At 44.0% G+C, this 14,073-nt stretch overlaps 1 protein-coding gene across 4 annotated transcripts in view; it reads right to left on the reverse strand.

Moving 5' to 3' along the window:
• Nucleotides 1-14,073, reverse strand: part of LOC102385979 (rho GTPase-activating protein 7-like) — a 177,311-nt gene that overhangs the window by 121,966 nt on the left and 41,272 nt on the right. Inside the window, exon 1 of one of the 4 annotated variants that reach the window (XM_025205707.1) lies at nucleotides 11,134-11,176. The exons of the other annotated variants lie outside the window; for them this stretch is intronic. Coding sequence (XP_025061492.1) covers nucleotides 11,134-11,161 — 28 coding nt within the window. The 5' untranslated portion in view covers nucleotides 11,162-11,176. Of the gene's footprint in view, nucleotides 1-11,133; nucleotides 11,177-14,073 lie in introns of those variants that run through there. 4 annotated transcript variants of the gene reach the window in all.

Consider the following 14,073-nt stretch of genomic DNA (forward strand, 5'->3'; position numbering starts at 1 on the left):
GCTGCAGCCTGTATCTGGCAAAATATATAAAGCCTTCTGGCCTCATTGGGCAGAGGACGCAGGGGGTTCTTTAGGCAAATTGGTTGGGAGCAAGACTGCAGTGTGGTGCTCCCTGACTGGACAAGGCCAGAGTGATGTCATACAAAGGGATATAAGGTGAGCTAGGCTGGTTTTGGGGAGAGGAAGCTGAAGCTGCTGCTGAAGCTACTGTGAAGTGTCCTTCAAGGGAGAAGCAGTGAAGATAGCAAAAACAGAAGGTCGGGCAGAGAGGAGGGAGAGGGAGAATTGTCCCAATATCTGGGAACTTGTCTCTCCTCCTTTTCTTCCCCTTTTTATTTTTGGAGGGTTAAAGCAATTAATACTGGGGAAAAGAGTATTGGTTCCTTGGATTTGCTGGCCCAGATTTAGGCCTGGCATGTTAAACAGGGTTGGAACCTGGGTGTTTCTAATACTGCCAGTTTTGGGCTGGCTGTAACCATTAAGCAACCTGGTTCCTTTGGAGTTTTCCTGAAGGTTTCATTTCAGCAGGCCATATAATCCAGCCCAGAAGTGTGGGGTGCATGCATGCTGTCTGGAGCCACAGTCAGTCCCCACACACATATACAGCCTCTCCATGGGAGCAAAGATTGCCACGCCGCTATCACTCCAAGAGCGCCAAGAGGCCCCTGGCACCGCCGAAGAATCCACTCTCAAGCAGCTTCCCCTGGTGCAGCACAACCTCTAGACTATGTTGTGTAGTTAGTAGCGTTTCACATTGCATTTGGCGTTTTTTTCCTGTTTTCTGTATTAAATCTGTTTTTTGTTACCCTGCTTGCAAGGAGGGGGGTTTTGTTTATGCAGGATACCCTAGTAATTAATTTAGTGTTTCCAGATTTCTGGGTGGAGGCTTGAGCCACAGGTATAATTTATGAGGTACCCCAAAATGTGAACCCAGCCCTTGTGCTGCTGACTGGCGCCCGGCAGAAGGGGTATAGTTGCAAACATTGATGTCTGCCTTTGCACTCTTCAAACAAGACAATTAAGATTCCACAGTCTGTCGCAAAGATGCATGGTAATGAGCTGGCTAGCGTATCATTTATAGACTATATACATCATATAATTTATAACATAGCCAATAACATCCTTGCTCCCCTTGCTACAAAACAGAGCACAGTGCGACACCTAGTGGCTTCACACCAATCAAACAGTAGCCCAGCAATAGGTTCATATTCCATGAATGATTCATATCAATCTGTCATGGGGGCTCCTGCTCACTAGTAGTTATGATGGATTTTAAGTATGTTTCATATTCATTTTTATTTATGTTAACAAGAATATTGCAGTCACTCTACCAAGCTTCTTCATGTAAAATTTAACATTAACATGATTGGGCAGAAGAATAATTCTGAAGTGGCAGCACCCAAAAGCTAGTACATTGATATTGCACTAATTTTGGGGCAATACTTTTCACAAGTTTCCCCCTTACTTATGGTTTTGATAAGGTTACAAAAGCAGGGTGGGAAAGGTTCTTTCAATATACTCAGCAGGCCCGGTGAATTTGAGAAGGATGAAAACGGCCTTCTAAATCTGGCAACAGCCTACTGTAATAGGTTTCTGGGCCATGATGGTGGCTCCTAGGCAGGGGTGGACCCAGGGTCAGGATGTACTAGTGAACTTGCACCCACTTTGATTCCTGGTCCACCCAAAGTTGAAAACCAACTGGTTGGCAGTGGTAGCAGCATTTCAAGTCAGACAATACTGAGGGAGTCACTTGGCTGCATGGCTCATTATAATCTATCTGCTCCCTTCTTAAACTCTTCATTCCACAGGTGTTAATGACCCTCTCTTCCTTTTAATTATTTTGATGTTCTACCAATCAAGAGATCCTTTGTTCTGCGATTCTGCTGTCCATTAGCTGCTCCTGATAATGAACCTCTTATTTCACAACCCTGCAGATTGTTTTTAACTCATGCTAATGAAGTTATAGTTGTTTTTGTTTCAATCTTAAACTGAATAGTACAGCCCTAGGGCCCTAGCATATTAGTAACGCTTCTAGTTTATTTTTAACTGGAGAAAAATGTGTTTTGTTGTGCGTGATGGTGCACCTCACCATTGGCACCCCACTTTTCAAAATTCTAGATCCACCCAAGTTCCTAGATACTACCAGAATATAACCAACACATATGGATAATAATAAAATGCAAGCTACTTCTTTACTTCATGAGTTGTTCTCCCATAGGACACATTTAAGGGCATAATGGAGGGCATATGGAGAAAATTGTACTGGTGATATTATTGTATGTGTTATGAAATGAGCGGTGTTCAGGCTATAGGCAATCTGGCACCAGAACCAAACCAACTATCAATAAAACCAATAGTACTAACCCTGTTGTAAAAATGAATATAATGTGGCTTCATCAGACAAACATGTTTCTAATTGCTTTTATTTTGTACTGTTAGGAGAGGCAAAATAATGCTGGAAGAATTATGTTAATTTACACCAAATGTTCTCAGAAGGCTATTGTGTCATCTGGTAGCAATTTCCTGCAGTGTTATAATTCTCAATTAGATTAGATTATCACTGCACAGATTGGCATTCTTTACTAAAATCTATTTTTGGTGGAAATCCAAATGAGACAATGCAGAAGAGGCAACATAATCTGCTCTCTTGGGGAAAAGGGATTTGCTTTAAACATTGCAGCCTTCCTTCTCTTCAACTATATATGAACTACCATATACAGTAAAATCTCTGTTATCCGGCATCCCTGGGGTAAGGGGATTGATAGTTATGTAAAAACTGTGGCCATCTGAAATAACCCGGCTGGGTTTTCAGATAGTCTGGAGGATGGGGAGGGGAAGGGGGGGTGGCAGCGGCTGCACACAGAGTGCTGGCAGCGCAGGGTCATGGGTGGTGGCAGTGGCCACTGTGTGCGAGCTTTCCCCCACCCCCACCATGTTTGGTCAGTCAGCCAGAAACTCTGGTTAATAGGGTATCCTGGTTGGTGAAGTGTCAGATACTGTATATTGATCAAAGCCTCTCCCACTTCCCAAAGCATCATGCATTGGCCCTATACAAATTAAAATTCAGTCCAATTGAAGCTGTGCATGTGGAGCATGCTTCTCACTCTCACCAGCTCACCTGCTGACTGTGCCTCATTTTACCTACAACACTCTACGGGTTTTTTGACCCCAGCCACTATAGGCTTTTGTTGGTGACTTGCATCTTCTGAAATACAGGCTGTTGGCCAGGTAATGTTTTTTTTATTATGTATGCCCAGTGACAAGCACAAAGGGGTCCTACAGTAATATATGCGATTAATAATGGTTAAATTGAAAACAAACAGCAATGAGACAGCCAACACTGAGGACCACAGGAGAGGAACAAGGATTTCCTAGAACAAGGTGGTCAATTTAGCAGTATTTTAGGCACCCAAAAGCACTAGGGCCCAGATCCTCACAGGTATTCAGGTGCTTAACTCCTAAAACAAAGCCATTTCCATGCAAGAACCATGTAACTTCTTAGGGATTTAAAGAGAAACAATGTCAAAAGCTTTCCACACCTTATCCTGTGGAAAGCTTTCTATAAGTCTGTCCCTCCTCAGTATGCATTTCCAATAATAATTTAAGGAGTTCTAGTGTAGAAAATGACTACATTTGCATTATGTTGGAGCCAGCCATCAAGATGATCATTTATGATGATGTAGACCTATGGCCAGGTTGAGACTTGGTGTCAATTATGCTTGAGAAAAAAAAAAAAAAATCTACTGGGGAAGACACCCTAGGCTGCATCCCCACATATAGGAATATGCACTTGCAGTGGCACAAAAAGCAGCAGCACAAATTCGTGATGCTACTTTTTGCCACTGTGCATGTCCTGCATGCGTGCTGTGGTGCAGGGCAAAACGTCCCACTTTAGGCAAACTGCCCATTCCCCACTTCTCCCAGTGTGCTGGGGGAGCCAGGGTGGATCTAGAAGAGGGGAGAGCTCTGGCCAGCAACCAGAGCATCTCCCTGGAGAACCCAACCTCCAGTTGTTCCAGTGCACACTCCTGGAGCATGCACCATGCTGCTTTTTTGCCACACTTTTTTCTGATACCAGGAATTCCGAGTATCAAATTTGCAGCATGGCAAATAGTTGTACGTCCACCATGTGCAGTCTGCAGCACCTCAAACAGGTTTGAGATGCCACAAACTGCATATGTATGTTTGTCTGCACATCCCCCTAGAGTGTATTAACTGGCATATTTCCAGGTTTGGTGTGTATGCATAAGAACAGATAGGTGGGGTATATTTGGGGCTGTCTTAGGTTATACAGATGTCATGTACATGTTCCCTATGGACTGACAAAAAAGTAGGTTTTGGTTCTGTGCTAAAATTATTATGCAGATGAATTGGGAGATAAGGCAGCTGAGTATGAGGACCCTTCTCACTTCCAGCTTTATCACATGTGTATAATTCACCTTTTCATTTAATGCCCTTTCCTACTTATATGGCTGTCTCTTACATGGTTCACTCTACAGCTTTCCGTACATGGTATTGAAAATTTGAGCCTTCCCCTCAGGTTTAGAGGTAATAGCTCTACTCAAGTGTCCTTTCATTATGTCACCTGAATTTCATATCCCTGTATAAGTATGAAGAACCACATCTCTCAGTTCTTTCATAATATTTGTTCTGCCATCTGTTTGGAATTGCAGCATGAACTATGCAGGTCATTAATCCTGCTCCCTTGCTTACCGTATAAAGCAGACTGGACGGGGAGTTGGTTGGATGAATTGTTCCTTGTGAAATGGATTTTATATTAAATTATTTTTTGGTTTTGTAAGCTCAGTGGCTCACTATTCATATTTCTTAGGCTTTGGATGTATGAATACCGATGAAGTTTACAGTTTCCATTGTAGCTAAGGAAACAAAATTTACATTCCAGTTTGAAGGAGGGCCTATGTTTTCCTAAAGATTATGTCATTACTTTGGATGTCCTGGACATTTTTATAAAGGGAATGGGCATTGGGGAAGCCAGGTTTTCACTGCTCAGACTCTCAGATACTATGGCAAAAGATGTTTGTTCTTTAACGGGTGGCTCTTCCTTTCTTTAGAGAGAGTAAAAGAATCATGGAATATTCCCTTTACAAGTTATGTGTTGAGTACAGTGCAACCCCAGTGCCACTCAGAGGGGTCAGGGATGATGGCTTACAGTTTTGCTGGAACCAGATAGGCCAATTCACTATTTGACACTGCTTTTCTGTTTCTCCATTATAATTAGGGACCACTGTAATTCAGGCTTCAGGGGATTTCAGGGAAAAGCCTGAAATTTAGTGCTTCCACAAAGCCCTGGAAAACTGCAATATAGTCAAAAATGGTTTGAAACTGCGGGGGAGAGGGAGGGTGGGGGGAAAAACAGTTGAATTTTTTTTTACCTGAATCATGAAGAAGAAAGGCAGCAGAGCCCCCAAAATACTGTGGAAGCCCCACATGTTTCCAGAGACAGCCTAGTACTTCCAGTTTCACTGCTGGCGTTTCTAGGGGGTGCACAGCCGATCTCAGGGGGTGCACCCCCTACACATTGTCAATGGCCAAGGGGAAGCCCCTGTAGTGTGGGCACCTGCGCCCCATGCCTGCCTATGCGGGCAGGCACCCAGCATGGATCTCCTGAGCCCTGCTCTGCCCTATTCCCCTCCTCTCCTGTGCAACAGCATTGCAAATCACAGCTCAGGAGTTGTTGTTTAGCAGAGTTTATTAAATAAAGTGTTGAGCTTTACTTTCATAAACAGCTGAAGAACAGCCTGTGTGCTGTTGTTCAGTGGTAGTCAGCCCCATGTCAGGCTCCCTCAGCCAGAGGCATGGGAGAGCCTGCTCGGAAAATATGCCCGAAGTGGACTCTAGCAAGCCTGCTTTTCCCCCCACTGCAGCCTGACTTATAGCATTCCCTCACTATACTCATTCCTAGTATTTGCCCTGTTCAAACAGCAACAATAACACTTCACAGAACAGTAAAGTGTGCAATTGCCATGCCCAACCTGCTTTGTTGAGCAGAAGCCAAAAGATAACATTTTTTTCATGCTCAGGTATTGTGCTCCAATTCATTTCTGTCCTTTTACAAGTGATCACTTTAATATTTTGTCTTCTGTTTCAGATCAAGCTCCACTTCATATATCATCAGCAGCAATACATGCAGTCCTATCCAGAATGCCTTCATGAAGATTAATTTCATTTTTTTTAGACTTGGAAAGGTCACAGAACATCAAACACTCCTGGTCACACAAAGCTAGATACTGATTAGTTGATTGATCTAAGCTCATGGTAGTACTTGCCTAACTAAGGCATGCCTAAGAAGTTATAGTATGAAGAGAGAAACTGGAGAAAGAATTTCAAGTTCCAGGAGGAACCTAGCTTGTTTCAGGACCAGGGGCTCAGGAATGCAAGCTGGGACCTGACAAATAAAAACTGTTCTCCATGCACTGTCAACACATCTCTTTGGTACAACACTAACCACTTGTCACTGCACTCATACCTTAGGAAACAGTTACAACTTCCCACAAGATTTTCAATGCTGCTACCCTTGAAACTTCGAAGCATCCAGAGTCCAGTCTCCCAGAACCATTTTATTTGCTGCCTGGTTTCTGAACCATGAGGAAGCATGCATTTCCCAAGAACAGTGAAGGCTAAAAACTAGCTCCTGAGAAAATGAAAGCTGATGTTTACATAGATATCTGGATGCTAGCAGCTGAGAATTTAAGACAGACACCAACTATCACCAAATTAACCATAAACATCACAGAATTATCAATACCAGCAGCTCTTTACCTTCCTCCAAGCTTTTTTAAAATTATGAAGCAACCAGTTCATGCCGATTCATATATATTCCGAGCACCTGGCAATGCAGTATAAAAACTCTTGCCTACCTAGTAGGGATTGGGCAGACGGTTTTTGCGGGGTTGTGCGTGCAGATTTTGAAAGCACAGTGAGGTAAAGACCCTCAGCAGCTGGGAATCAATGCCACAAAACAGGATCTCAGATGCCTGGTGGATTTTAGGCTAAGTAGACATCACTAAGTAAAGCAGATTAGCTGTACCAAAATGCGTCTCAGCACAGCTGATCCACTTCATTAGGTGAAGCATACATCACCAGTTGTCCTGCCCCACTTATCATGCAGAACAATGGTGACAAGTTCCCCATTTAGAAACACCCCCAGGAATCTCCGGGGGTTCATCTCTCAGTGAGGAAAATCTTGGCTCCCCACTTCCAGAGGCATGCTCTAGAGAGTCTGACACTGTCACTCTGCAAGTGGAGAACCCTGGCTGTCCCCACTTCCAGAGATCCTAGGGGTGCATCGCTACATGCAGAAAGTCAGGCAGGCACTCCCAGTGCTTGAGGGGCCTCATCCTGTGTAGGAATTCCCAGGGTATGCAGGATTGGGCCCCTGAAGCCATAGGACCACCTGCCCAGGGTAGCTGGACAGTACAGACAGCCCCAGGCTGCCTGCTCTCTCCTGCCAGAAAGCAAATAGACATCTACCATAATAAGGCAACAGAAATCATTACTCCCTTTTGTCATGGCCACAATTTGGTCTTTTGTGGCATGAACAAAGGGTATAGATATCTATTTACTTTTGCTTTGTACTGCTATAAAATGATGGCAGCCTCCCTGCCCCACCCCACATGTGTTTCTAATCTTAGACAACTGGGCACTGGAGGGGGGGGGGGTGTTAGAAGAGTTGTACAGTAGCTGATGGTTCTCCAGAAGGTTAAAAAAGGATCTCTTCATGTTCTTAATGTACTCTAGCCTGCAGAGGGCCAACATAATATTTGTACAGGCAAAATGCTGTTTGGAGGAGAGGGTATAGACTGGAGGGATTATTTATTTATGTATCATGGTTGTGAATGCTTCCCAAAAAACTTGGTTGTCCCATTAGAAAAAACATAAGCAAATTTTCCATAGTACAATGCCTAGCGTAGTTTCTCCCTCCCCAATGCTGCTTGTGCATGGCTCACACCCATAGCCCACTCAGACTTGCTCTTCAGCCTCTTAGTGTTGCTGTCAGGTCCCCCTCCCCACAAACATGAAGTGTATGACAGGAAATGGATGGTTTCTTCCTGAATGGTCATCCTGGAAGATGAGGCTCCCCACAGTGAATTAGTACTGGAGCAGCCAGCATACACACCAAGGGAAATGGGTGCTGCCTTTTCTTGCATTAAAACAAGCATTCCATCCATGTTGTTTTGCACTTAATTTACTGTATGACAGGTCAAGTGCAAAATGTTCCTTCTTCCTCATGTTGAATATTTGGCAATGCAACTCTATTATTCTCTTTGAGACACTGAACTTATTTCATCACTTAACTCATTTGCTAAAAATATGTAACATTCTGCTCACAAAAAAAAAAATATACAATGTCCATTTCCTAGAAGATCTGCCTGTACCATGGGCCTTTAGCCTTGGCTCTCAAATACAACAAACTAATCACATTTCATCTTAACAGTAATACTCAATGGAATACAGCCAGGCTGACTCAAACCAATGAGAAATTAATTGAGTCAGAACTTGGCCAGAGAGCATCTGTGAGTGGAGAGGGTTGAAAGCCCATCTCTGATTTAGTTTATGGAGGGAAGAAAGGCGATAAATGCATATTTATTTTGCTGTGGTCTTCTCAAACAGTTTGCCAAAACCCTAAATCCAGTGACATGCAATAAAGCTGAGTGATTCAGGATACTGGGGTTATAACCCTGTAGTATGCAGCCGAGCAGGGTTACATGCTAATTTCATTAGGGGTTATTTGCTTCTCGCCTTCCCTCCAAAGAACCCAAGTGCTTTACACACATGGATGAAATGCCACACCCTTGTGATGCAGGTAAACATTATTCTCTTTTTATACAACACAAATTAATTCCAGAGATATTAGGTGATTTATCCAGTGTCACAGTGCAAGTTTGGCAAAGCCAAGATTTAAAGCCAAATCTTTGATTTCCCAGAGCAATGTTATAACAGCCAAACATTTAATCTTCTATTTACATGGAATAAGGTTGCAAGGGATCTCAAAAGTGATCTAATCCAAATCCCTGCACCGATGCAGGATGCACTATTCCTAAACCATCCCAACTAGAGTGTCTCATCCAGCCTCTTCTTGAAAGCCTCCAAAGAAGATTATACAGGTTTCTTAGGTAGCTTGTTCCTTTGCCCTACTGTTCATATTCTTAAGTTTTCCTTGAGATATGATCTAATATATTCCATTGCGTTTTGTACAGCTTTCTGTAAAGGAGTTGGTTGATGTTCCGTGGAAATGCAGCCACTTCTGGGGTAGAGTAAAGCCACCATTATAAGTGTCAACAGCACTGCTTAAGACTTCAGAATAAAACTGTGAAGAGTGGATTCCAAAAGGAATGCCAGGAGACACCGAGTGTGAGTGAGCTTGATGTATATGCAGTGGACCAACATAGCAAATAAAGGTTGCTACATTTAAATTTTGAATGCTGTCTCCTCACGGAGGAGAACGAAGGAACTAGGAGTAATACCAGATTAGCCAGGAGATGCATATTACTAGGTATTTTAGCTGACCCCATCCCTCCCCTTTCTGACTCATCTTTCTCCACTGAATGAATTATTAGAAGAATAAGGAAAACTTCTGAAGTAAGGTGAAAGGACTACCAGTCTAACAGTACATACTGCAGAGCAGCAGCACTGACCTAGTCCCAGTGCTAGGGCAGCTCTCCTGCTCCCCCTCCCTGCAAGGGAGAAAGGATAAAATCCTGGGAAAAGAAGAAAGATCACATTGCCAGACTCCTCCAAAGAGGGAAGCAAACTGCTTCTGTTAGGGAGGTTATAGATAAAACTTTGGGAACAGATTCTGTCACATCTTCCTTCTTCCTCAGCAGGCACTCAAATGCAGAGAGGACATAGAGCCTCCTTTGGTCACCCAGCCAAGTTTAACCACAGCTAATGAGTCTGACTTTAAGTTGCTCCTCTGTGAATAGATCCTGCATTTTCCATTGTTCTTTAGCAAGCAGCACCAGTGTTCAGGCAAAAGAACTAGTCTGATTTCCTTTCTAGTGTTTATATTTTCCCAAGAGTCTATTAGTTTTTTCCTGATATGATACACATGCTGCAGCCCTAGCAATCCCATATTACAAGCTGCTTTCATGTGTTTTGTTAGTGTTTTTTGCCATGTGATTTTTGGGTAAATTGTTTTCTTCACCCTAACTATATTTATGTCCTCAAGGAAGTTGTTACCCATTCAAATAACAACTGATTAGGGTGATCTTAGCAGCAGCAGCTCTGGACTCTTCAAACCCTTTTATTTCTAATGAACAGTCATTCAGTGTTCAACAGCAACCCCAGTGCTGTTTCACTTCAGAAATATTTGGTGTTTTGCCTGCCTACCCCACCCCCTCTCCTTGAGGACACCATGTCCTAGAGTTGACATTTATAATGGGGCACTACATTTTTGTTGAATAAAACCCAGGACACTCCTCAATCTAGGGCTTCCATTTCTCTGCCAATCTGTCTAACTTTATGACTAATTCAGCTCTGAAGTATAAAAACTAAAAGCGCATAATACAAACAGAGCCATAAGAAGGAAATCTTGAAAGTATCATTCCTATAGCTTGCAGCAACTGAGTATTTTTTGCCTCCAAATCCTTTATAGATTCTCTCAATTACTACAGGAAAGTTCTCTGAAAGACAAAGTTGTTTTTATTTAAAGAAAAAAAATATCAATAAAAACTGCTTAATGCATTTTCCTTTGAGAACAGGATTGACTGCTGGAGAGCAGGTAACTGCTACCCTCTAGAGGAAGAACCTGCTTTAATGTTAATGAAAAAGCCTTTAAAGTCTATTACATTGATCCAGAAGGCATTATACTTTGTTGTAACATGTTATGCTGAATGTATGGGTTTCAGGAGCTGGAGTATTGGATTTTGCTGTCTATTTAATACACTCATTTCTTTTTACTTCCATATATCCTCTGTCATTGTTAAACTTTGTGTCCCTTCAACCAGAAACATGAGCATGACCTATACTAGGGAATGTGAAAGCCAAGACAGTTGTACTTCCTATTGCTGTCTTTTCCCATTTCCTCCCCTTTTCATTTCACCCGTGCTACTTTCTCCCTTTTAAATAGAACATACTAAGAGAAGAAGCAAGAAAGAGTAATTTGCCTCCTACCTTCCACAGGGAGAATGAAATGAAACATAGTACTGTCCCGTATGGAAAACATAAAGAGTTCCTCAAAAGCCACCCCAGTACAAATCCAGCTTTAGAAATCTCAGCTTGTAACATTGGCTGTTTTGCTTTAAACAGAATGGTCAGGATCCCACCCATGGTGGGGTGGAGAATCCCTTCATGGAAAGATGGGAAAGAGCAACACAGTTCACTGACACATTTCCAGAAGTCACAGCTGCTTCCAAGTCATTCTTCACATCCTCGCAGAACTTTTGACATGCTGTTTCCTTTCTCTTTTCTCTGCTCTATTAATCAGGAACTACCACAACCATGAATTTCCATTCAGCAGCAGTATCACCAACAATTTTCAATATGATATGACTTAGACTGTGCCAAATGTGTGGGTGCTGTATATCCATGACTGATGTCCCACAGAGCTTATAGTTTATATCAGACATTAAACAGAAAGGGAGAAAAGTGGGGCAGATATATGAAGAGCTAGAAATACGACAGCCAAAGATTATGAGATAAGTAGTACAGATTTTTGAGTGCTAAAGAATAAAACTCTCTTCCATCTGTTGATCTTTACTTTATCACAGATACTGCAGGAATGTGAAAATGTGGAGAAAAAATTATGCTAACACTGGTACTTTCTCACTTGAGCTTTCTGGCCATAATGAAGATATTTTTAATTTTTAAGCAATCCCAATATTGAATTCTTTTTGAGATAGAAACATCTCTTATTGGGAAGTCAAGACTTGTTTTGACTCTGCAAAAACAGACCTCAAATCCATGGTGGGGCAGAGGAGAAATCAGTCACCAAGGCTGCCTTTTTTGCAGAGGGGGAGGAGGAGAGGGCAGGGGGCGGGAGATAAAAGAAGGGGTAGAAGAAAGGAGTGAGAAGGAAGGTGCTTTGATATGAGTTTTGTTGTCCCTCTGACTCATTCTGTTTTTAGAACCATTCTTTCTTTCTGTTGAAATTTTTCAAATTGAATTTAAAAAAGTGACTTTTTAGAAAAATGTTTAAAACTGTGCAAGAAGCAAAACAATAGCAAAAATTCACTTATGACTTTGCAGCAGTTTGAGGAATAAGAAGGACAAAATGATGTCAGCTTTATGCTGTCCATTAGTTCACCCCAAGAAAGTTTCTTGAACTACCTTGAGACAGAGGCATAACTACCACGGTCTGCCCCTAGGCAGCAGCAGTGGAAGAGGTGGAGGCAGAGGCCAGGTGGCAGCAGTAGTATCTAGGTCAGCAGTGGTGACGGGCTTCATTTTTGTGCCCTTTAAGTGTACATCCAGGACTATGCCTCATTCAGCCACCCCTTGTAAGGCTATTGTCTTGAAGTAATCCATTGCAGACTCTTTTTTGTGTGTGATGGAGAAGGGTGCATGGCTCTCAGTAAACAAGGGATTATTCTATCTATCCAGCATGTTTGGTTAGTCTCCCCAAGCTAGTTCTGGAACAAGAACCAGAACAGCTATATCAGTGTCATACCACACAAGAGCTAATTAGTCAAGAAGGAGATTAAAGGGCTCTAGGTAACATAAGTATATTTCCTTTGGGACCCAAGCCAGTATTTCTGCACAGCTCTGTGCTTCACTTCATACACATGCCAAGTCATTTAGAGCTAGTATGGAACTGCTTTGTGTCATTTGTACATACTAGGCCTGTGCAAATAAGGAAGTATTTGATTCCGATTCCGATTCCGATTTGGCCGATTCAGAGGACAGCGATTTAATTCAGATCACTGTCCCGAAGAGATTCAGCTGAATCGGCTTCGGAAGATTCGGTGCTGATTCGGAGAGATTTGGTGATTTGGATTGGCCGGGTAGAGGCAGGTACAGCCAGGTGGCTGCAGGTTCTCCTGTGGCTCCTTCAGCTGTGCCTGCCACTCCCTAAGTGGGGGGAGCCATGGGAGAAGCCCCCATGGCTGCCCTGTCCAGCCCCAGCCTAGTCCTGGCACTTAAAGCAAAAAAAGCCACGCACTTACCAGCTGCAGCAGCAGCAATTGTGGCCTGTGGATACTCATGGTAGAGCCACCCTGTACAGCACAGGGAAGTGGGGGACAGCGGAGATTACCCTCCCTCCCCCTGCATGGCACCCACGCACCAGCTGCCCCATGGCGCAGGTGTAGTGCGGTTCGGCAGGGTGCCGTGTGCTGCCTGTGAGCTGGGGTTGCTGGGGCTGAGCGGTGCCAGACTCCAGCTCCCAGACAGTTCGCAGCACCCTGCCAAGATGTGCTGCACCCATGCAATGCGACAGCTGCCGTGTGGGTGCCAAGTGGGGGTGGTGATCCCCGTTGCCCTCACTGCCCCGCATTGTGTGTGTGGGGGGTCTGCCACAAGCACCCAGAGGCCCTAGTTGCCACTCCTGCAGCTGGTGAGTGCAGGGTTTTTTTGGTTTTTTAAGCCCTGCTTTCCCCGGCTGCAGCAGTGGCAGTTGGGGTTTGTGGGCACTCGTGGCAGAGCCACCCCACACAGCATGGGGCAGTGGGCATCACCCCCCCCTGCCTGGCACCCGTGTAGCAGCTGCCCCATGGCATGGGTGTAGCACAGCTCAGTAGGGTGCAGTGTGCTGTCTGGAATCTGGGGTGGCTCCAGCAATAAGGTGGAGCCCAGCAGCACTCAGCCCCAGTGAGCCCACCTCCCAGACAGCGAGTGGTACCCTGCCAAGCCGCGCTGCACCCATGCCATGGGACAGCTGGTGTGCATACGCCAAGCAGGGGGAGGTAATCCCTGGTGCCCCCCCCACAGCCCTGCACTGCTGGGGGTGGGGGCTCTGCCACAAACCCCCAGAGGCTCTGAACCCTGCTGCCAGAGTCCGTGAGTATGGGGCTTTTTAATTTTTATTCATTTATTTATTTTATTTATTTATTTTTTTTAAAGCTGAGGCTGGGCTGAGCGGTGGATGGGGCCAGGCGGGGCAGCCATGGGGGCTTC

Source organism: Alligator sinensis, unplaced genomic scaffold (assembly GCF_000455745.1).
Source record: "Alligator sinensis unplaced genomic scaffold, ASM45574v1 scaffold7_1, whole genome shotgun sequence".
NCBI lineage: Eukaryota > Metazoa > Chordata > Crocodylia > Alligatoridae > Alligator > Alligator sinensis.